General features: G+C 43.9%; 1 protein-coding gene across 1 annotated transcript; it reads left to right on the top strand.

Annotated features, from left to right (window-relative positions):
• Nucleotides 1–16,275: 16,275 nt before the first annotated feature.
• On the top strand, nt 16,276–21,462 carry LOC127306016 (D-cysteine desulfhydrase 1, mitochondrial). The gene is made up of 10 exons (XM_051336620.2): nt 16,276–16,706; nt 16,796–16,861; nt 16,976–17,170; nt 17,257–17,367; nt 19,378–19,469; nt 19,968–20,057; nt 20,194–20,251; nt 20,321–20,434; nt 20,711–20,808; nt 21,034–21,462. Exons 1-10 carry the CDS (start codon nt 16,389–16,391, stop codon nt 21,230–21,232), a joined length of 1,341 nt encoding a protein of 446 aa, XP_051192580.1. The 5' UTR covers nt 16,276–16,388; the 3' UTR covers nt 21,233–21,462.
• The last annotated feature ends 708 nt before the right edge of the window (nt 21,463–22,170 follow it).

Raw genomic sequence — 22,170 nt, 5'->3', positions numbered from 1 at the left:
AGGTGAAAGAGAAAAGTCTTCCCCTGAGGTTTTGCGTGTTTGATCACAACACTAGAATATAATTTTACTGTGTGCATAGTTGTTGAAATATTTGTAGGTATACGGTGTTCTCATTGACCCACTCAAGATTAGAAGACCAAGACCGTAGCTAGGTGTTGTTCATGTTTAGTTGGTAGTCTTTCGTTTGTTTGTGTGTGTGTGTCGCGAGGCAACAATTGGAGAGGTTGTGAAAACCTGTTGAAAACATGTGTTTTCTGCATGACCGGTAGTACCGCTACCATCCTCAACACTTGGTACACGCCAGTTGGAACCGCCTGGACGGTACCGCCGCTTCCCCGCAGAACCGGTACTACCGCTTGCGATACTGGCCGTGTGGCTTTTTCTGCTGGAAGGGCTCCGGTACTAGGGCGGTACCGATGTTGGAACTACCGATTGAGTCACTCATTCGAGTGAATCGCGGTAGTACCGGTCACGGTACCGGTCTGGTACTGCCACTTTTCCCATCTGCGGCATTACCGGGGGTAGTACCGCCCCGGTACCGCTCCGTAGCCAGTACCCAGGGTACCCAGTCCGGTACCGCAAGCGGTACCGTGACCGGTAGTCATGGGCAGGCTCAATGTGCACGCAACCGAGGAGCAACGGTCACATGGAGCCAGTAGTACTGCTTACCAAAGCGGCAGTACCGGTCGTGTGGAAACTGTGGAACAGCTGGATATTGAACGCCCCTTTATAAATGGGGTCTTCTTCCCCAACTCGTCCAAGCATCTTTTCACTCTCTCTCCTCCATTGTTGCTGAGCTCAAATCTTGGGGATCTCCTTCCCTAGCCAATCAATCAAGCCCATATTTTGAGGAGTGACGGAGGAGATCTCGATCTACACGTCCACCAAGAAAGATTTCGTTTCCCCACCTAGTCCTTTGTGGATCTTGTAACCCTACGATTGCTTTTGCGGGATCCCTTGAAATGAGCTCGTGTGGAGGCTAGCTTGGTGTTGTACTAGCCCTACACGGTGTTGGGAGCCTCTGGCTATTGTGGAGTTCGCCCCAACCTTGTGTGAACGAATCGCCGCCTCGACCGGCCTTGATAGTGGGGAAGTGAATACTCCTTTGTGGGGTGTTCATGAGGAATAAGGTGAAGATTTTGTGGCGGTTGGCATCTTTGTGGTCCACACCTCCTCAACGTAGACATACCTCCTTTGGTGGAGTGAACTACGATAAACACATCGTGCGTCGTCTCCGCTACCGTCCGCCCGGTTGTCTCGCTTCCTTTATACTTCTCGTTACTTGATCATCTTGCTTGTGTTCATTGCATCATTGTAGGAACACTTTACCTTTGAAAGCAATCACCTTTACGTTTTGCTTGTTTCTATTCATTCTCTTCAACAATGTCATCATTCACAAATGAAGATCCAACATTCATTGCCTCCATGAAAGCCGCCTCATCGACTCTACATTGCAATAAACTTCATGGCTCTCTGGTAATGTATGCATCTAAACTAAGATATCGATAAAAAGAAATGTTCTTTACCTCTCCGGCACTTCATCGAACACCATATGCGCGCCGGATGGGTCGGCGGACGCGGCGGATGGGTCGGCGGACGGCGGGGGATGATTCATTGATGGAGCCGGCGGCGTAGACTTCACGCGCCGAGTAGAGGACGCCATCCCTTTCTTCGGCGGTGGCTTGTTGGCACCCGCCACGGGCGACGGGCGTTTGGCCGCGGGCACCTTCCTGTTGGGCAGCGGCCGCGCCTTGCCGGGGGCCTGCGCGGCGGCCGCCTGCGCGCTGACGGCGCTTGTGTGCAGCGTTGGGCGCGATAGGACGAAGATAGCTCGGGCCGCGGTGTTCCCGGCGTCGGCGCCACCGCTAGGGTTTGGCACATGGGGTGGCGCCACGATGGAGGCGGCGGCGGCGGTAGGTGGAATGGAGTAGGGAGGGGTGCCGGAGGTCGCGTCCATCGCTGGAATTGCGCCGGCGGCCGCGCGGAGGCGAGGATTGGGCGGTGGGGCGGCGACACGCGGGGGGAAGTTTAAAGGCGGGATTTCTTCGCGCGTGGGTGGAGCGATGCCCCGCACTACTGCGGGAGCCCAAAGTATAGCGCCCAGGATAGAGCAAAACGGCCCATGCCCAATTTTTTTTGCAGCGCCACGCCGTATACAACGCCTGCTGGAGGAACGTTTTCGGACTCCAACGCTGCATATCGGCGGTTAATATAGCGTGCGGTCGATATGGCGCGCCTGTTGAAGATGCTCTAAGCTTCCCCATCTCTATCACTGGACCTCTACAAATGGTTTAAATCGACTAAGGGATCGTGTGTAAAATAACGGCTCCTCTGCAACTCATAGCTTTGTTTTCGTATTCCAAACAGTTCCCAACCCCGATTCACAAGTGGAACCTGCCCAATCTGTCGGAAGGCACGGAAGTATGGATCAAGGTGCTGCATCACGAACCACTGCTGTCTGTTCATTTTCTAGTTGTTGTGCGTGTGCATAAGCGTAGTTGCTTAACATGCTTAGCGGCATTGCATTCGTGTTTGGCAGGTAGAAGGTGTGGGGGAGAGGATCGAAGGGCACATTAACAAGTTGACGCGGAGCTACTTCGTCGAGAATCTTATTTTCCCCGAGAGATGCGGTCGGCGAAGATTTAGGATGGAAATCAAGTTGTTTGAGCACATTGCAGATTGTGTGATGAAGTATGATCGATTCTTTGAGCGATTCTTTGAGCAACAGAGGAATTGTGGCGAGCACGTCCCAAAAAATCACCATTGCGCATGATAGCGTATTGTATTTAGGCAGATCTTGTTGATGATCACTTAGCAATGGGTGAGAGCCAAGCCATTTGCGTGAAGCGGTTTGCACTTGTAATTGTTTGAGTGTTCGATGACGAGTACTTGAGAGCTTCCAGTGATCAAGATACGACTAGGCATGGTCCTGAACTAAACCTCGCTGACGAAGAGGGCATGTACTTGTGTATCCGTAGCGCTGCAAAGTCTGGCCGTCTGTGCCAAGATAAGATAATTAATCGCTAGATGCATAATTAGCCCTGACTAGAGCATCTCCAAGCATGAGATAATTAATTGCTAGATGCATAATTAGCGCTGATTAGAGCATCTCCAAGTGCTGCACAAGTCTAGCGCGGCGTATAAAAAATGCTAATATTTGACGCGGCAGTTTTAAAGAGTGCTCCAGCAGAATACCTATTTTGTGCACAGCCTCGCACGCAGGCGACAACCCGACGAACTCGCACGCAACTTTTTTCAAGGTATGCCGCCGCCCGCACGCCCTCTTGATTTAATTTATTTTTTGTTAACCTAAATTGTAGATGATACGATTGTAAATGAGTTCGCCTTACGATAATGATATAAAAGCGACAAGCAAATATCGAAGAACGAAACAAGAACACACGCAGGGGACACAAGATTTAACGTGGAAAACCCCTTCCAACACAGAAGGGGAAAAAACCACGGGCGTCAGCCAACAAAACTTCACTATATCGGGAGGTGTTTACAAATGCCGTGGGTTATCTTATAATCTGATAAACCCTAGCCGGCGGCTTACAAGATGTATATATAGGCGGTGCCAACGATCCGTACCGTACCGCGGGGGGCTGCCGCCCCCCGCACCCTCCTACGCTTCGGCCCAAGCCTCCGGCGACGGGCCTCGCTCCGCTCGTCAGAAGTTAGCCTCCCTTTAGTATATGAATTTGGATCACAATACAACAAACTCCACCTTGAGACAAATTCCATCTTGTAGCATGAACTTCAACAATCTCCTGAACAACAAAGGAAAAAACACTTGCTGGCGCCAACAGCCACTTGGGCTAAACAGTTATACCAACCAAGCTCGAGCAAAGCTCAAACTTGGAAACATGAACTGGCTTTGTCATCATATCAGCAGGATTATCACGAGTACTTATCTTGCATACCTTCAGTTTACCTTGAGCAACAATGTCGCGAATATAATGGTACTTGATATCAATGTGCTTTGTCCTCTCATGGAACATTTAATCTTTAGTAAGGTATATTGCACTTTGACTGTCAGAAAACAAGTTAATGCAAGAATCATCTCCACAAAGCTCATCATACAAACCTTTCAACCAAACAGACTCTTTGCCAGCTTCATTAATTGCTATATATTCTGCTTCGGTCGTAGATTGGGCAACAACAGATTGTAACATTGCCTTCCAACTCACAGCACATCCACCAACAGTGAACACATAACCTGTGAGGGATCTTCTCTTATCCAAATCGGCAGCAAAATCTGAATCCACATAGCCAACGAGTCCCTCACCGGTCTTGCCAAACTTCAAGCAAGCTTTGGATGTGCCATGAAGATACCTGAAAATCCACTGAACAGCTTTCCAATGTTCTTTACCAGGATCAGCAAGCTTGACCAAACTCATAGCATAGGATAAATCAGGACGAGAACAAACCATGACATACATCAAGGAACCAACAGCACTAGAATATGGAACTCGAGACATGTACTCAATATCTTCATCAGTACTAGGACATTGCAATGCTGACAATTTGAAGTGAGAAGCAATTGGTGTACTAACAGACTTTGCATCATGCATATTAAAACGATGAAGAACTTTCTGAATGTAATTTTGCTGACTAAAAAATAACACACTAGATCTTCTGTCTCTTGTAATTTCCATACCTAGTATTTTCTTAGCAGCACCAAGATCCTTCATCTCAAGCCTCCGGCGACGGGCCTCGCTCCGCTCGTCAGAAGTTAGCCTCCCTTTAGTATATGAATTTGGATCACAATACAACAGATAATTCAATATCCAATGAAGAATGGTGTTGCTACGCAAAATTGCAGCGCAACAACACGATAACCGTCGTACTTTCGTGACGACGAACCGGATGATTTTCGAGCAAATCAACAAAGATGCCTCAATTTCGGAGAGGATGACGACCGCTTTTCAGCGCAAAGCGGCAAAGATTTTGCTAAGCCCTAGGGTTGCTAGAGCTCAGCGGAGAAGAACGAACGTAAAAACAGTACGTAAGAAAAAGTAGATTGGTTTTTCTGAATATCGATTGTGTCTTTCAATCGGCCGTGCGCCCACGTTTATATAGGCAGCCTGGTCTTCGGCAAATACAAGTTTCCTTAGTATACAAGTCAAATAAGATATTCCGTGTCGATTCGGCCAACACAACTCACCAGATATGGGATATATTAACCGAATCGATCAGAAACACAAGTCCATCTTCCTTACGTGACTTGACAGCACTTGTAAATCTCACGTAGCACCTTGGCCTTCTAAATCAGCTAGCTGACTTGCATGTGATAACTCCTGGCCATGTTCACGTACGAGCACTTCTTGAATAAAGTATTCTAGCCATGAAGCCAAGCTAATCGATCACGCTACTTTTGCAAACTCCTTTTAGCTGGTCATCCGAATCAGGTCAAGACATCTCAAAATACCTCCACGACTTATCTTCTATAGCTTCATATTGTCATATGACATGCTCCTGGCAGCATCATTGTAGCTCGATGAACCCCTGATCGTAACTTGTCCTCTGGCCATGAAAACCTCCATACATATTTCTGACCAAATGGTTTGCTCCGACTGTGCTACTGCGACATCTCGAATGACCAATCCTGCAATTTAAACTAAGCAGAAAAGTCTAAATATTTATGTCAGCCAATCATTGAACTCAATTTGGCTTGTAAATATTTAGTAGCCAAATTATGTAGTCAACACATGCCCCCCTGTTTTTGGTACAATATATTTATCAAAAACACTAACTACACAGTACCTTAGGGTGATGTTGATCACTTCACCATCCATATAATTTCTTAGGGCGATGTCCAGAGATCACATCGGCCAAACCTTCTTAGGGCGATATATCAAATATCATATCGGCCAAATTTTGCTTAGGGCGATAGTTATAAAAATGTATCGGCCATTATGTCTTCAAGCTTCTTGCCACATGCTAGGATAATATTTTTTCAAGTATCTTCCATTGAGAGCTTTTGGCAATTTCTCTCCCTGCAAAGATTGTACAAAATATGAATTTCCAGGAACAATCTGTACAATTTTATATGGACCTTCCCAACTCGGCGACCATTTGCCGAATTTTCTATCTTTAGTCCCAATTGGCAAAATCGTTTTCCATACTAAGTCTCCTATTTGAAACGATTTCTCTTTCACCTTTTTATTATAAGCCTTAGCTACTCTTAATTTTTCTTTTTCAATCTCTCGTAAGGCTTTTAGTCTCTCCTCTGAAACATCATCTATTCTACCCATCATCAGGTTAGTATAAACTACAGCCGACAAATCATTTTGTCTGGCCACTCTAAAAGCTTGCAAATTAATCTCTACAGGCAACACTGCCTCCTGTCCATACACTAGCTCAAATGGTGTTACTTGAGTTGCCCCATGCTTAGATATCCGATGAGCCCATAAAGCTTCCGAAAGCACTTCATGCCATTTTTTCGGATGCTCCTCGATTTTCTTCTTTATAAGCTTAATCAAAGTTTTATTGCTAGATTCGGCCTGTCCATTAGCTTGAGCATAATAAGGCGATGAATTTAACAATTTAATTCTAAATGATTCGGCAAATTCACGAAACTGATGAGACATAAAAGAAGAACCTTGATCAGTAGTTAAAGTTTGGGGAATACCGAATCTATGAATAATATGCTCTAAGACAAAACTTATAACCTCTCTATGAGTCATATTTCTTAAGGGAACCGCTTCTGTCCATTTAGTAAAATAGTCTGTAGCTACTAGGACGAAGCAATGCCTTTTAGAAGAAGCAGGATGTATTTTACCAATAAAATCTAAACCCCATCCTCTAAATGGCCACGGTTTAATTATAGTATTCAGCATAGCTGCGGGCGCTAACTGTATGTTCCCAAATTTTTGACATGCTTCGCACCCCTTATAATACCGGAAACAATCTTCTAACAAAGTCGGCCAATAAAAACCCGCTCTTTTTAATAACCATCGCATCTTATGAGCCGACTGATGTGTACCGCATATTCCCTCATGCACTTCACCCATAGCTATCTTAGACTCATCAGAATTCAAACATTTTAAGAATAACCCATCTATTGTTCGGCGATATAATTCATCATTTAACAAAGTATATTTCAAAGCTTGTCGCCGAATTTTTCTATCCCTTGTCTGACTTGGATCTTTTAAATAATTGATTAATGGAACTCTCCAATCTTCCGGTTCTAAGTCGGTTTCTAATTCGGCAATCTGTGACTCACTTACCGAATTAACTCCATATACTACTAGTTTCTGGACTGAAGTACAATCAGCAGTATTATGCTCAGAACAAGCTGCACCTTGTATCAAGCTATCATCCAGCAATGCCAACATATTTTCTAATTCGGCTGTACGTAGCTCATGTACCGAATTAACATTATCATGCAATACTTGCTGCTGGACCAAATCTGGAGATGCTGACCCATGTACTGGAACAACAGCTAACAAATCAGTCTCACTTTTGGCTACCTCAAGCATCGGTCTCTCTAATATAAAAAATTTCCCTGTGCTAATACGATAACCTGATGCCTGTTGTGCTAAAGAATTAGCTCTTAAATTTTCTTCTCTAGGTATATGCTGGATAGTGAACGTATCTAGAGACTTAACTATGTCTAAACATCGGTCCAAGTAGCTATTTAACAGTCCATCAAAGCACTGAAATTCGCCTTTTACTTGTTGTACTACCAGAAGCGAATCTCCATAAGCATCTATGTCCCTTACACCCATGTCCACTAAACTTTGCAAGCCAAACAACAAAGCCTCATATTCAGTTTGGTTATTAGTACAAAAATATTCTAGACGGACCGATGTTTCATAAATAACATTGTTAGGTGAAACTAAAACATTACCGAGACCTTGCCCTTCTCTACAAACCGATCCATCAAAATAAAGTTTCCAAGGGCAAACACTAACATAATTAATATCTTCTTCATCCTTAATCCTATGATCAACGATAAAATCGGCGATAACCTGACCTCTCATGGCACGCAGCGATTCATATGCTAAATCATACTCTATTAGTGCATAAGCCCACTTTCCAATCCTACCACTAAGAATCGGTTTTTCTAACATATATTTGATCACATCGGCTTGGCAAGCTACCACACATGAGCTAGAAAGTAGATAAGGCCGAAACTTGGTACATGCATAATATAAAGACAAGCATAACTTTTCAATGAACACGTACCGAGTCTCGGCATCCAGCAAACGGCGACTTAGATATGCAATAATGTACTCCTTCCCGCCATCTTCTTGCGCCAACACCGCGCCGATCACTGTATCTTGTGCAGCAATATACAATCTGAATGGCACACCAGACTTGGGTGCTCGCAAAACTGGAGGACTCGACAAGTATCTCTTTATATTATTAAAAGCCTCCCGCTGTTCTGCCCCCCAAGAAAATTCGGCTTCATGCTTTAGCCGAAGTAAAGGAACAAACGATTCAATTTTTCCTGCAAGGTTAGATATGAATCGTCTCAAGTAGTTAATTTTTCCTAACAACTTTTGCACATCCTTTTTACATGTCGGCTCCACCAATTTTTTAATTGACTCTACCTTTGTAGGGTCAATCTCTATGCCTTGTTCATGAATAATAAAACCTAAAAACTTTCCAGCCGACACGCCAAAAGCACATTTGAGTGGGTTCATCTTTAATCCATACCGGCGCATCCTTTTAAAAGCTAAATGTAAATCGGCTAAATGATGATCAAACCCATCCGATTTAACGACTATATCATCAATATATACTTCTAAAACAATGCCTAAAAGATCATGAAAGATTAAATTCATAGCACGTTGGTATGTAGCGCCGGCATTTTTTAACCCAAACGTCATAACGACCCACTCAAATAAACCAACAAAACCCGGGCAACGAAAAACTGTCTTAGACATATCTTGTTCGGCCATAAAGATTTGATTATAACCAGCGTTACCATCTAAAAAGCTAATTACCTTATGTCCCGACGCATCATTAATAAGCATATCAGCAATAGGCATAGGATATTCATCTTTAGGAGTAGCTTTATTCAAATCTCTAAAATCTATGCAAATTCTAATTTTACCGGTATTTTTCTTTTCAACAGGAACAATGTTAGAAATCCAATCTGCATACCTACATGGCCGAATAAACCCAGCTTTTATTAACCGATCAATTTCCTCTTTGATGCGGTCATATATATCAGAATTAAAGTTTCTTCGAGGTTGCTTATGCGGCCTAAAACCAGATTTAATAGGTAATCTATGCTCAACTAAATCCCTACTCAAACCAGGCATCTCGGTATAATTCCAAGCAAAGCAATCAACAAACTCTTTAAGTAATGCACATACCTTGCTTTTCTGATCGGCTTCCATATTAGCATTGATAAATGTCGGCCTTGCAATTCCTCCATCACCAATATCTATTTCTTCAAGTGGATCAGCCGAGGAGAATCCTTGTCCAAGCTTCTCCATGTCATCAAAATCTTCAATAGTCTCATGCATATCGCTCTTTCCGGAACGATACTCCTCGGTGCGTTTTTGCAGCCACTTAATATTATCATCTTTACTCATCATTTATATAGATAAATCATTAAGCCGAGCTATGCTAGCCGGCTGTGCATTTATAGGTACAAAACCCTCCTTACCAACATTAATATAGTCATAGTCCGATAAATCTCTACCAGTCAAACAACGCATCTCACCGTGTTGCCAATCAACCGGCGCCTCTGTCAAAGCAATACACGCTGAGTGGTCTGCCTCGATCACCTCCACATCATCATTAACCCACTGAATTAAGCACTGATGTAAAGTAGAGGGGATGCAGCAATTTGCATGAATCCAATCACGTCCCAAAAGAATATTATACCGGCCTTTGACATCAACAACAAAAAACGCAGTCGGCAATGTTTTGCTTCCGACTGTGAGCTCCATAGAAATAACACCCTTAGCCTCTGATAATTCTCCGGAGAACCCGCTAAGTCCCATGTTGGTCTTCATTAACTCGCTCTCTTTTCGGTCCAGTTTACAAAACACCGAAAAAGGCATAATATTAACACTGGCACCACCATCAACAAGCATACGACCAATTGGTTTACCATCAATATGACCCCTGATGAATAATGGCTTTAGGTGCTGCTCGGGTCTCTCGGGCTTCTCAAATGTAGCATTCTTAGGACCGAGAATAAGTTCTGCAACCTCAGCTTCGGGCGCACGAAATTCAGCGGGCAACGCAAACACCATATTAACCTCCATATCAGTAGGTGTTTCTTCATCATTTTCCGAGCTCTCGCTGTCACTTGTGTCGCCTCCGTTTTGCATCATGTCATTTATCATGCGCTCTTGCCATGACATCTCTGTTACGCCCATATCAGCAACAATGTCACCCACATCAGTAGGTTCCTCATTTGTGCTTTCAGAATTTTTGTCAACAACCATGTCATTTTTACTTTCTGAATTTGTATCATCAACGGTATCATCCGTATTTTTATTTTCCTCCGCCGCGAGGCGCTTCTCCCTCCAAGTCATCTTCGGAAACACCATTGGTCTTTCACGGTTGAACATTTCATCGCGCTTCTTCTCAGCTATCTCTTCTCTGATCTCTAATGTTCGCAGTCGCTGCACCCGTCGTTTTTGTGTATGTGTGAGACCTCCGGGACACCACCGAGGTCCTGGTTTAGTACCCGGTACAACTGACATGATTCGGCTGCCCCTAAAATTTTCCGGCCTATACTGACGTGCTGCTGTTCTTGGAGATGTAGTGTCTTTGGCCGAAAAAATACTGCGCTGCTCGGATGGACCGCCAATCTCAAATTTCCTGCAGCTCCTTGCGTATACATCAGCTGACCTAGTACTAGGACGTACACCATGTCTTTCTGAACGTGCATGCATATCAGGCCCCAAATCAGCACGCACGCTTTTACATTTGGATGCAATAGTATTGAAACGTCCATGCTTAAATCCAGTACGTGCAACAGCTCCAGGTCCATCACGTGAAACCACATCTGCATAACTACTACTTTCTTTGCTGTTTTGCAAGTTAGACTCAATCGTTGCATCTTTCTTGAACTGATCAGATTCTTGACGCTGATGCATACCGGTACCATGGTGAGCCATCTTCGTTTCCCCAAGCTTCAAATCATCACCAGCATCAGACCTTGTTTGCTGCAGTTGTTTCCCATCAACGCTATTTGTCTCTGTATTTTGGACAGTACCTTCGGCACCCTGATGCTCATCAACTTTCAGGGCATTAGCCGCAATCGAACCATCTAAATTTTGCATTGGCTTAGATTCAACACGCTTCACCCACACACGCTTGCCGTCACCATTACAGTTCTTGCCACCTGCACCGCGACTCGGCGATGAATTTCCTTGAACATCAATTGCATCATGTGACCTGACCTCCTGATTGTATCGGGCTCTTTTCTCATGCATATATGGTCTGAATGAAGGCCTCGACGAAATCCATCCCGGTTGAAAATAAGTTGCTGGCCCTGTAGGATATGACGCCCATGGATTAAAGCCCCAAGGAGGACATTGAGGATACACAGGAGGTGGGCAGCCCCAATATGTCGGCACCACTGGAAAATAAGCCTGATGGTTATAATGATTTCCTTGCCAACGCTCATGCCCCCCGGGTCGAGTAGGAGACCTAGGGCGCTTGTTACCTCCGAGCCGATTAAACACATTATCAGCCTTGCGTGAAGTGTATTTCTCCAATAACATGCTGACTGTCGGCTTTGGCCTTGGAGGTTGTCTCTTTGTTCCATTGACTTTCCACACTCCTACTACTGGATTTTTTGGCTTGATCATCCTTGGAGGAGCATTATCATCAACCACGACATTTTTTCCTCTTGCCGACTCGGTCTGATCTGACCGAATAAGCACCTTCTTGTTCTGAAAATCAATGACATTTATAGGAAACGGATCAGTATCGAGCTTCATCTTAGAACTTTCTGTAAATATCAATCGTCCGTCATCAATGGCCGATTGCACCTGTCGCCGAAACACATTACAATCATTAGTAGCATGTGAAAAAGAATTATGCCACTTGCAATATGCCTTTCTACCCAATTTTTCTGCAGATGGTATTACATGACCTTCTCTCACTCTAATTTGATTTCCTTGCAGCAACATATCAAATATTTTATCACACTTGCTAACATCAAAAGTATACTTAATTTCCTCTCTTCTAGCAGGTGTGGGTTTCAAAGCAGGACATGCAAAAGGTTTGGATTTAGATGATTGAACCCATTCGGCTACACAAATATCAACTTCATCTTCACTAGCCGAATCATCATCATAATCTAAAGTATTAACCATGTGGTTTTCCTTCTCCTTATTTCTATTATTATCTTTAAATCGGCTAAATTGTTTAACTTCTTTAGCTCGATTCTCCTGTGCTAAAGCCTTTTGCAATACTTGATTAACATCTGAAAATTGTTGCCCTTCTAATTTATCCTTGATATGAGTAAGCAAACCCGAAAAAGCAAGATCAGCTATATCCTTTTCGGCTATGTTCAAACTAAAACAACGGTTTCTTACATCTCTAAACCTTCTTATGTAATCATGAACATGCTCATTGTATTTTTGCCTAACCATTGTTAAATCTGAAAGTCTAAGTTCAGTTTCACCGCTATAAAAATACTCATGAAATTTTTGCTCCAATTGTGACCATGTTGAAATAGAATTAGGAGCCAGTGATGTAAACCAAGTAAATGCAGTACCAGACAAAGACAAAGGGAATAATTTTACCCTATAAACATCTGATGTACCAATTTCACTGCATTGTGCTAAAAACTGTCCTACATGCTCAAATGTAGATCTACCATCTTCCCCCGTAAATTTAACAAAATCTGGAATTCTAAAACCACGAGGATATGGTGTCAAGTCAAAAGATTCAGGGTATGGTTTCTGATATGCACGAGCTCTACCCTTAGTTTCCAAACCAAATTCTCTAAGTATACTAGCAATTTGATCCTTAAAATTATCAGTAGGTTGTGGAGAACTAACATGTGGAGTGGGTGGAACACAAGTGCGATGTGGGATCTCCGGCAAAGAAATTTGAGCATGTGTGGTTTGCTGCGGAGAACCATTGAAATAAGCATCTGGTACCGGCCCGTAAGGAACCCCGGTACCAATGGGTGGCAATGGCGATGTATTATACGCCACCGTTTGATAACTAGGTTGCTGCAAATTAGAATTAAAACCAACACTTCGGTTATTGTTGTTGTAATTTTGTGGAACCGAAGTTGAAACAATAGGATCAGCAACTCTAGGTACAAAATTATTACCCGGACCGCTAGCATAATTTTGGCCACCTTGATTATAGTTTATGGCAGGTTGTGAAACAGTAGCTAATACACCAGGAACATGCATATTACTAGGCAATTGGCTACTATCCAGAGACGTTGGATTTTTTCCAGAATTTTCAGCATTTTCTTGCAGCAATAAAGAACGAATTTTATGAGGTAAAGTAGTTTCAAATTCTTCGAACTTGCTTGCTAATTGCGTAATCGCGCGTGTCGAATTTGCCATATCATTACCGTACTTACTAGCTACTGACACATCAACTAGATGGGCAACTTCTTCGAGCGAGTTACTTACCTTAGTATCCAATGCGGGAAGAGGGCTTGGCGGCATTACCTTCTTGACGACGCCGCTCCTCGTCTTGAAGTATTGCTTCAATCTCTCAGCCTTTATTCCTTCAAGCTCCAGCTCCAGTGCTTGCCGATCCTCCTCGGACAGATCGTCAAACATGACAGGGATGATGTTGTCCGTGTTGAGGTTGGTTGAGTTCTTCGGATCGGTGTCCATCGTGTGCTTCTTCTTCCCCAGCGGAGTCGCCAATTGTGTTGCCACGCAAAACTGCAGCGCAACAACACGATAACCGTCGTACTTTCGTGACGACGAACGGATGATTTTCGAGCAAATCAACAAAGGATCCTCGATTTCGGAGAGGAAAACGACCGCTTTTCAGCGCAAAACGGCAAAGATTTTGCTAAACCCTAGATGAACTAGAGCTCAACAGAGAAGAACTACGAAAGAAAAAAGTACGTAAAAGGTAGATTCGTTTTGTTGAATATCGATTGATTGTTTTCTCTCAATCGGCCAAGATCTATATATATATAGGCGCATGGACTTGGCGTACAGGGTACGACTTGCGTACGGAAGTAAAATTCCAAAAGCTAAACCGAATAGGATTCTCCTCTTGATTCGGTTACCATGTATAAATATCTACCTACCAAATCCTACGTACCAGTTCAGGCCAATATTAACGTACAAAGACTCTTACATGAATTTCAAATCTGTACCTGATTCGGCTAGCACGTGTAGAATATCAGTTTAGTTCTATTACCACCGAATCGATCACAAATTATGGACATCTTCCCCTTCATGACTTGCACCGCTTGCAGATTACTTGCTGTAGCCTATGGACATCTTCCCTTCATGACTTGCACTACTTGCTGGTAGCTTGGGTGAACTACTTGGAGCACCACCGCCGCAGCCCCCTGTACCAGACTCTGAGATAATATGCATTTCCAACTTACACAAATGATCGAAATATATATGTCAACCAATTATCTAAACACCAGATTCTTACTCCAGCTAATTTGGCCTATAAAATATCTGACTAGCCAAATTATGTATTCAACAAATGGGATCTCTCTGAAGAAGAGTACAATGCAATGATATTGGTTTTGCATGCTAATAAGCGGAGGAAGGAGGAAGCACAGTGATTCCGTGTTTGACCGGTAGAAGGTGTAGATGGAGAGGGTCGAAGGGCACATTAACAAGTTAATGCGGAGCTACTTCGTCGAGAATCCAATTTTGTCCCAGAGACACGTTCGGCGAAGATGTAGGATGGAAATCAAGTTATTTAAGCACATTGCGAAGTGTGTGATGAAGTATGATCGATTCTTTGAGTAAGGGAGAATTGTGCCAGAAAACTTGGCCATAGGACATTCCAAAAGGTCACCGCGACATTGCGCATGATGGCGTATTGTATATGGGTGAGAGACAAGCCATTAAGTGCATGAAGCGTTTTGCGGTTGCAATTGTCCAAGCGTTAGCTGAAGAGTACTTGAGAGCTGCCAATGATCAAGATACGGCTACGCCTTTGGATTACAACAACGCTCGTGGATTTTCAGGTATGCTTGCCCTAATTGATTTCATGAATTGGAGTAGGAAGGAACTATCCTGCCATGATTCAACTATAATTCTTAAAGTCATGTGACATGGATTTGGCATGTTTTTTCATGCCCGGTTCTTGCAACAACCTCAATGCCCTTCGATGATCACCACTCATGAGATGGATAGCAATGGGTGAATTTCCAACATTGGAGTTTGAAGTAAACAATCGCATATACAACTACGACTACTACCTTGCCGACGACATCTATCCAAGGCGGTGCACATTTGTGAAGCCGGTTATCTAACACACCGTTAAGAAATAAGTTTATTTCCGTAATGCACAAATAATGGTGGCTAGAAAGGATATGGAGAGATCATTTGATATTTTACAACCCCAATTTACTATTGTGAGAGGACCAACTAGATTTTGGGATTAGGATGTTCTTTGGTAGATCATGAACGCTTGTATGATCATTGGATAACACGATCATTGAGAACGAGTGTGACAAGAATTAGACTACTCTTTCTATGAATTGATGGGACAACCCACACATGTGCGGATGAAAGAAGAAAGGGCGGCATGCTTTCTTGCCTCCTACCATGACATTCGTGATAACAATGTGCACGGCGATCTTCAGAAAGTCTCATCGACGAGTGGTGGTCATGGAATAGTCAACACCGCTAGTAGTTTTCATTTTCATATGATGATCCATCCTTGTTTACATGTTGAAATATATTTATATGTATGTTGATTTGAGTGCTAGTTGATGAACCATTTGTGTAAGCTTTATTGAACTATTTGTGTAAGAATTGATGACCTATTTCGTTATGATGTAATAATAAGTATTACTATTTATTTTGATATATTTGATCTTGTTTTGTTGCATATATGCTGAATATCCTGTTTGAGATGACCTATTTTACGGCGTATGGAAAACTGCTCGCAGGCGGCGACATATTTTTTTGGCCATCTGTGGTGTCGTAAATGAGAAATGCGGCTTCACATTTGTTAAGCTTCATGTACTACCCATTTGAACCAAAAATCCGAACTAATGGAAAGGCCTAGACAATCTACTTATACACGTCAACAACATTAATTATGCCGCGAATGTTAGAGATGCTCTTAGTTGCATCCTTGCGGTTAGTTTTATTAAGTGGATCTGATCCGGGTTCTGATTGATTTGTGTATGATAGTGGGGTTTATTTAAGAAAGCTCATATTTAATTGTTTAGTAGTAGCGGAAATAGCGAAGAAGATGAGAGTGAACATGGAGAGATGGACATGGAGATGCCACCAACCGGAGCAGTACCGGGCTTCATAAGCGCATCGTCTCTGTGTGACATAGCTACCTGTATCGAATTCGTGTATGACTTCATAAGCGCATCGTCTGTGTGGGATCATAGCACAGTCTGCTCCTCCCTCGCCGCTGCCCGCCGTCGAAACTCGGTCGTCACCGCCGGCATGTCAGGTGAATCCGCCGCCTCTCCCGCCGCAACACAGATCGGCGACTTCCTCGCCAAGAAGCCCTACGCGCCACCGTCCTGGGCCTCGCACCTCTCCCTCGCCCCCTCCCACACCTTCTCCCTCGGCGTCGTAAGCTTCCCCAGCTCTATCACTAAGGGATCGTGTGTAATATGACGGCTCCTCTTCAATTCATAGCTTTGTTTTCGTATTCCATACAGTTCCCAACCCCGATTCACAAGTGGAACCTGCCCAATCTGCCGGAAGGCACGGAAGTATGGATCAAGGTGCTGCACGAACCACTATCGTCTGTTCACTTTCTAGTTGCTGTGCATAAGCGTAGTAGCTTAAAATGCTTAGTGGCATTGCATTCTGACACGAGAGCCGTGGTGAAATTGCAGCGGGACGACCTGTCCGGCATGCAGCTGAGCGGCAACAAGGTCCGGAAGCTCGAGTTTCTGCTGTCAGAAGCCGTCGCGCAGGGTGCTGACTGTGTTATCACTGTCGGTGGTATCCAGAGCAGCCATTGCCGTGCGACGGCAGTGGCCGCCAAGTATCTCAATCTTGACTGTTACCTGATATTGAGTACTTCCAAGGTGATCTTGGTACTTTTGGCTGAAATTGATAGAATGCTGTGTGGTAATGTAGTTGGTTTGACCTCGCGTTGGTGCGACATTTTCAGCATCTTGTAGATAAGGACCCTGGTTTGGATGGAAATCTCCTTGTGGCGAGAGTGCTGGGAGCGCACATTGATCTTGTTTCAGAAGAAGAATATGGGAAAATTGGCAGTGTGGTATATATGCTCTTCCCCATGATGTATTCTGTTAGGGTGTGTTCGGTTTCAGGATGGGGTGGAATGGAATGGAACCATTCCATTCTAATGTCACAGAACCGTTCCATCCGTGTGTTCGGTTTGGACAAATTTTTTGTCACGGAACGGTTCCATCCCTGCGTTCGGTTTTGGAATGGGATGAGAATGGAATGGAATGGAATGGGTGAGATTAGTCACCCGATTAATTATTCTAAACTCGATTAATTATTTACTAAACTTGATTAAGTAGTGCTAAACTTGATTAATTATTGCTAACTTGGTTAATTATTGCTAAACTTTAATTAATCAGGCTGAGACAGTCACCCATTCCACTTGGTCCGGCCGAATCGGCCGGACGAGTTGGTTCCGCATCTGAAGGGAATATGCCATTCCGAGGAACCGTTCCATTCCACTTCATCCCCAAACCGAACACAAGAATGAGTTCTAGGAATGGAACGATTCCATTCCATTCCACTGCATCCCGGAACCGAACGCACCCTTACTGCTTTGATTTTTCATAGTTCTTTTTTTTTTGACAGGGAGGTTTCATAGTTCTGTCAGCCCATGTGTAGCCAAAACCTTGTTCATACGTGAAATGTTATGGGGTCTGCTCCAGTACACCCCCCCCCCCCAACAATCCCAAACTCAGTTTGGGCCCGTAAGCCCAAATCCAAACCCATGTCCAATCCCATTATACATCTATGTATGGGTATCATGTATTTTTAGTTGGCACCAACAACTCCACGATCTCCACGTTTAGCCGATTTCCACCTTCACGTTTGTGGATCTGTCGGCCGCTGTCCAGCCGATCTTCATGTTCGCATCTCCAAATCATCGCAGACCACGTCCGGCCACCCGTCCGGCCGCTCGCCAGAGTCACCTCCGGTCATCTTCGTAACTTCATGGCCAGACAGGCCGGCTACATGTCCGGCGTAGACCCAACACATCTGCTAAGTCCCGCCACTTCTCCAGACTATCTTGCATTCGTGGACTGTTGTGCTTAAACATGTACTCTACACTGATGACATGACAGTGTGTGTTTAAGAATTTTCCAATCAATCCTGATGCAATTGTATAAGCGGCTGGGTTTGGCAACATGTGACTGCATCATCTACAGTGTGTTCAACTTGTGTAGCAGCATGAGAGTAGAGATGCAATGTGTATAGTCGCTGCGTAAAACGTTTTTGGACTGTCCGTCAATATAAACACAAGGCTGGCCGTCGGGCTTCGTTCTCAACAGCCCAGACTGTCCGGCGAGTGGGTGGCCAGACAATTCGTTGAACCACCGTGCCGCCACCGTAGTTTCTGCACACCACCAGGCCACTGTTACTGTACGCCGCCGGCCATCACCACGCCACCATTAATACACGCCACCGTACAACCTGATCGTGCTGGCAATCACCGCTGCTGTGCCTACTGGCCAGCACGCCGTTGCGTTGCTGTAGCTCTCGCGGCCATGAATGCCACACCCCCCCCCCCCCCCCCGGCAAAGCCACCTTGGATGAGACGATGACGGCGTGGTACTCGTACTTATACGTACCTTGTATAATTTATTTGGGCCATACGAGTTTTGTACAGGGCTACTTATACCCGTTGTGTTTTAATAACGAAGGGGTATCAAGCGATCTCAGCCGTCCTTGTGATTGAGTTTGCTCTGAGTTTGGGAGAGGGGGTTGTACTGGAGCAAATGCCGAAATGTTATTCATTATTCACGCCTGGATAATTTTTTCGTTGTTAAAATATAATCCCACAAAGTAGTTCGTGCTGCAGTATTTATTCTCATCATAATATTTCGTAGTGTCATCTTTTCTCTTCATTGTACTTGGCGATTTTGCTGCCTATTCTCTGTCTGCATGTTGATGAAATGCATTGTGCTATTGCTCATTAAAACTTTCTCACTGATCGTTTTTCCTGTCCAAGTGTTTTCTTATGCTTCAAGCTTGTGAATTCCATAAGAAGTTCCTAACCATAGTATCAATTTGTTTGTTATAGGCTTTAGCTGACTTGCTCAAGAAGAGGCTGATGGAAGAAGGACGGAAGCCATACGTGATTCCCGTTGGTGGATCCAACTCACTTGGAACTTGGTATTGTCTTATATTTCTGATGCTGAGCTTTATGCTGCAATTACATGTTTCTGATTTTCGTGTTTCTGGCATAGTTCGAGTTTCTTTAATGAATATTATTCCTGGACTGGGGGTGTGTCTCAGTCCATCGGAGAAGTTGCAGTTACTGCAATTTTGCAAATGGACATCAGTCCATTTTTCTATGGTTATGAGATGTCTAGGCACTTAACATACCAGATCTCATATAATAAAGAAGATCTGGGTAACATATCATACAGTGGTTAACCAGTGGAGCATAGAATACTTCAAACTGTGACTCATTTCAATGTGTAAGCATAGGCTGAAGAAAATACAGTGTATATTCACACTGTGCTAAAGTGAATGGTTATGAATGTAAGATTACATGATTCTGGAAAAAGGAATGTATGAGTATGTGCTGTAAAGAGAAGGGTATGCAAACAATATTAACTTTGTAAATTTTCAACTTATGTTCATATGTTGTGTCTTACTTTTATGTAGGGGATATGTTCAAGCTGTAAGGGAAATTGAGCAGCAAATTCAGTTATCTGGTGATGTTCAGCTCGATGATATCGTTGTTGCCTGTGGCAGGTATTTCATCAACACCCAGTATTCTTTAGTTGTTATGGGGTAGTTATGTGCATGGACTGAGCTATTATGTCATACCTGTATCCTGAATATTGTGACATTGTATCAATATGGCTTGATGATATTGTACTTTGTGCAGTGGCGGAACCATTGCTGGTATTGCTTTAGGATCGAAATTGAGTAGCCTCAAGGCAAAAGTATGAGCCATCTTTGTTGTTTTCTTATCCCATTTTAGTTTCCATACTAATAAGCCACTTGTAGGATAGGTCCATGCTTTCTCTGTTTGTGATGACCCTGAATACGCCTATGACTGTCTTCAAGGCCTAATTGATGGACTTCAATCAGGCTTGGATTCACGTGATATAGTCACCATTGAAGATGTGAGTACAATTTACCGCTCATTATTTAATAGTAATTCTTTTAAAAATATATTTTCACCAGAGGATCCAAAAGTGAAGTTTCCAGTTTGCTGATGCATATCAGCACATTCTCTACCATGCTTATATGTGCACAGACATGGTTTTTCTGGTGCTAGTTGTTCTTTTCACAGTTCACCTTCTTTTGTGCTGGAACACTATTTAATTTCATCCTGTTCTCTTAAGTTGGTAGAGTTTGTGAATTTTTTGGGGTGCTTTACTGCAACTTCTACTTGACAGGCTAAGGGCTTAGGTTATGCGATGAACACCACCGAGGAGCTTAAGTTTGTTAAAGATATAGCAGTAGCAACAGGCATTGTGCTTGGTCCAGTCAACAGGTGCAATACTTGCCTTTTGTATGTGATGTGATATTTAATGTGGTATCCTGAATGCTAATATTTTTTGTTAAATAACAAAGGCATGAAATGGTTCTCTATGCATATAAGCTAATACTCAGAAGGATTCTTCCAGAAATTTCATGAGGAGATTTAATGTGTATCTTGCTGTTCTCATGCTTACCATTTTATTTTCGTAACGACGATATGCAATTTCTTTTTCTGCAGTGGGAAGGGAGTATATGGACTGCTGAAAGACATGTCTAGCAATCCAGCCAAGTGGCAAGGGCGAAAAGTACTCTTTATCCATACAGGTGGTCTTCTTGCGTTGTATGATAAGGTTGATCAGCTGTCATCTTTGGCTGGGAGTTGGCGTAGAATGGATCTTGAAGAACCACGCGAAGATGGCACTGGCAAGATGTTCTGATGGATTACTCCAGAAAAATCTTCAATTTATCTTTGAGTTGTAGACATTCATTTATCTCAAGAGCATTTTCTCTATACTACTGGTATAATTTAAGAATAAAGATCATGTTTCTGCCATCTGGAATGGAAGCTTCATGTTTTCATGTGTAAATGACTAATCCCTTTTCTCCTACATTCTGGCAACACATTCTTGTTTTCAGTTATAAAAGTACTTGGTCTTGATTTTTTTTTTGAGAACTTTGTCTTGAATATTCCATTCTGTTACAGAGAGGTGCCTAGCAGGGTTGGTGTTATACAAGGAAGGCCAATCCGTGGCGAGGGGTAGGATCGACTTTTCGCCTTCAATTTGGGTACTCAAATGTCCGATCCAAAACCCGCAGGACCCGTTAGCCGAGAGGGTATGCGTATAACCGTGAGTATACGTATGCTCCCGTACCTCTTCCGCGTACACGCCCGTCCGTATCTCTTCCGCGTACACACGGGTCCACACGCACGCGCACAGTCCATAAGAGTCCACTATTTTAACCTCATTCGGCCCCATCCCCTCCCCACCATCCCCATTTCTGGCATAAAGTAGAGGAATAGCAAACCCTAACCCTAGTTTGACCACAACCTCTCTCCACTCCCATTTCTTGTCGTCGAAGCACTCAAGCGCAGATCCGGCCATGGATAAAAACATGGCTGCTGGTTTGGAGGGCGGAGCGGGAGCGGCTGCGGCTGGTTTGGTCGGCGGTGATGGTGCGGTGGCGGACGGTGGAGCAGGAGCGGCTGGTGCTGCTCTGGTCGGCGGCCCTGGTGCGGTGGTGGCTGGTGCTGGTGCCGATGCGGGTGCGGTGGCTGGTGCGGGTGCAGGAGGAGGCGCCACTCGCACTGCTGCGGAGAGGGAGGCAATCTACAAGGATATCGACGCCTTGTACAAAGCCCACGAGTTCATCGAGC

This window comes from Lolium perenne, chromosome 6, assembly GCF_019359855.2.
Source record: "Lolium perenne isolate Kyuss_39 chromosome 6, Kyuss_2.0, whole genome shotgun sequence".
Lineage (NCBI taxonomy): Eukaryota > Viridiplantae > Streptophyta > Magnoliopsida > Poales > Poaceae > Lolium > Lolium perenne.
Note: the sequence above shows the minus strand (reverse complement) of the source record. Positions and strands in the feature narration are given on the sequence as shown.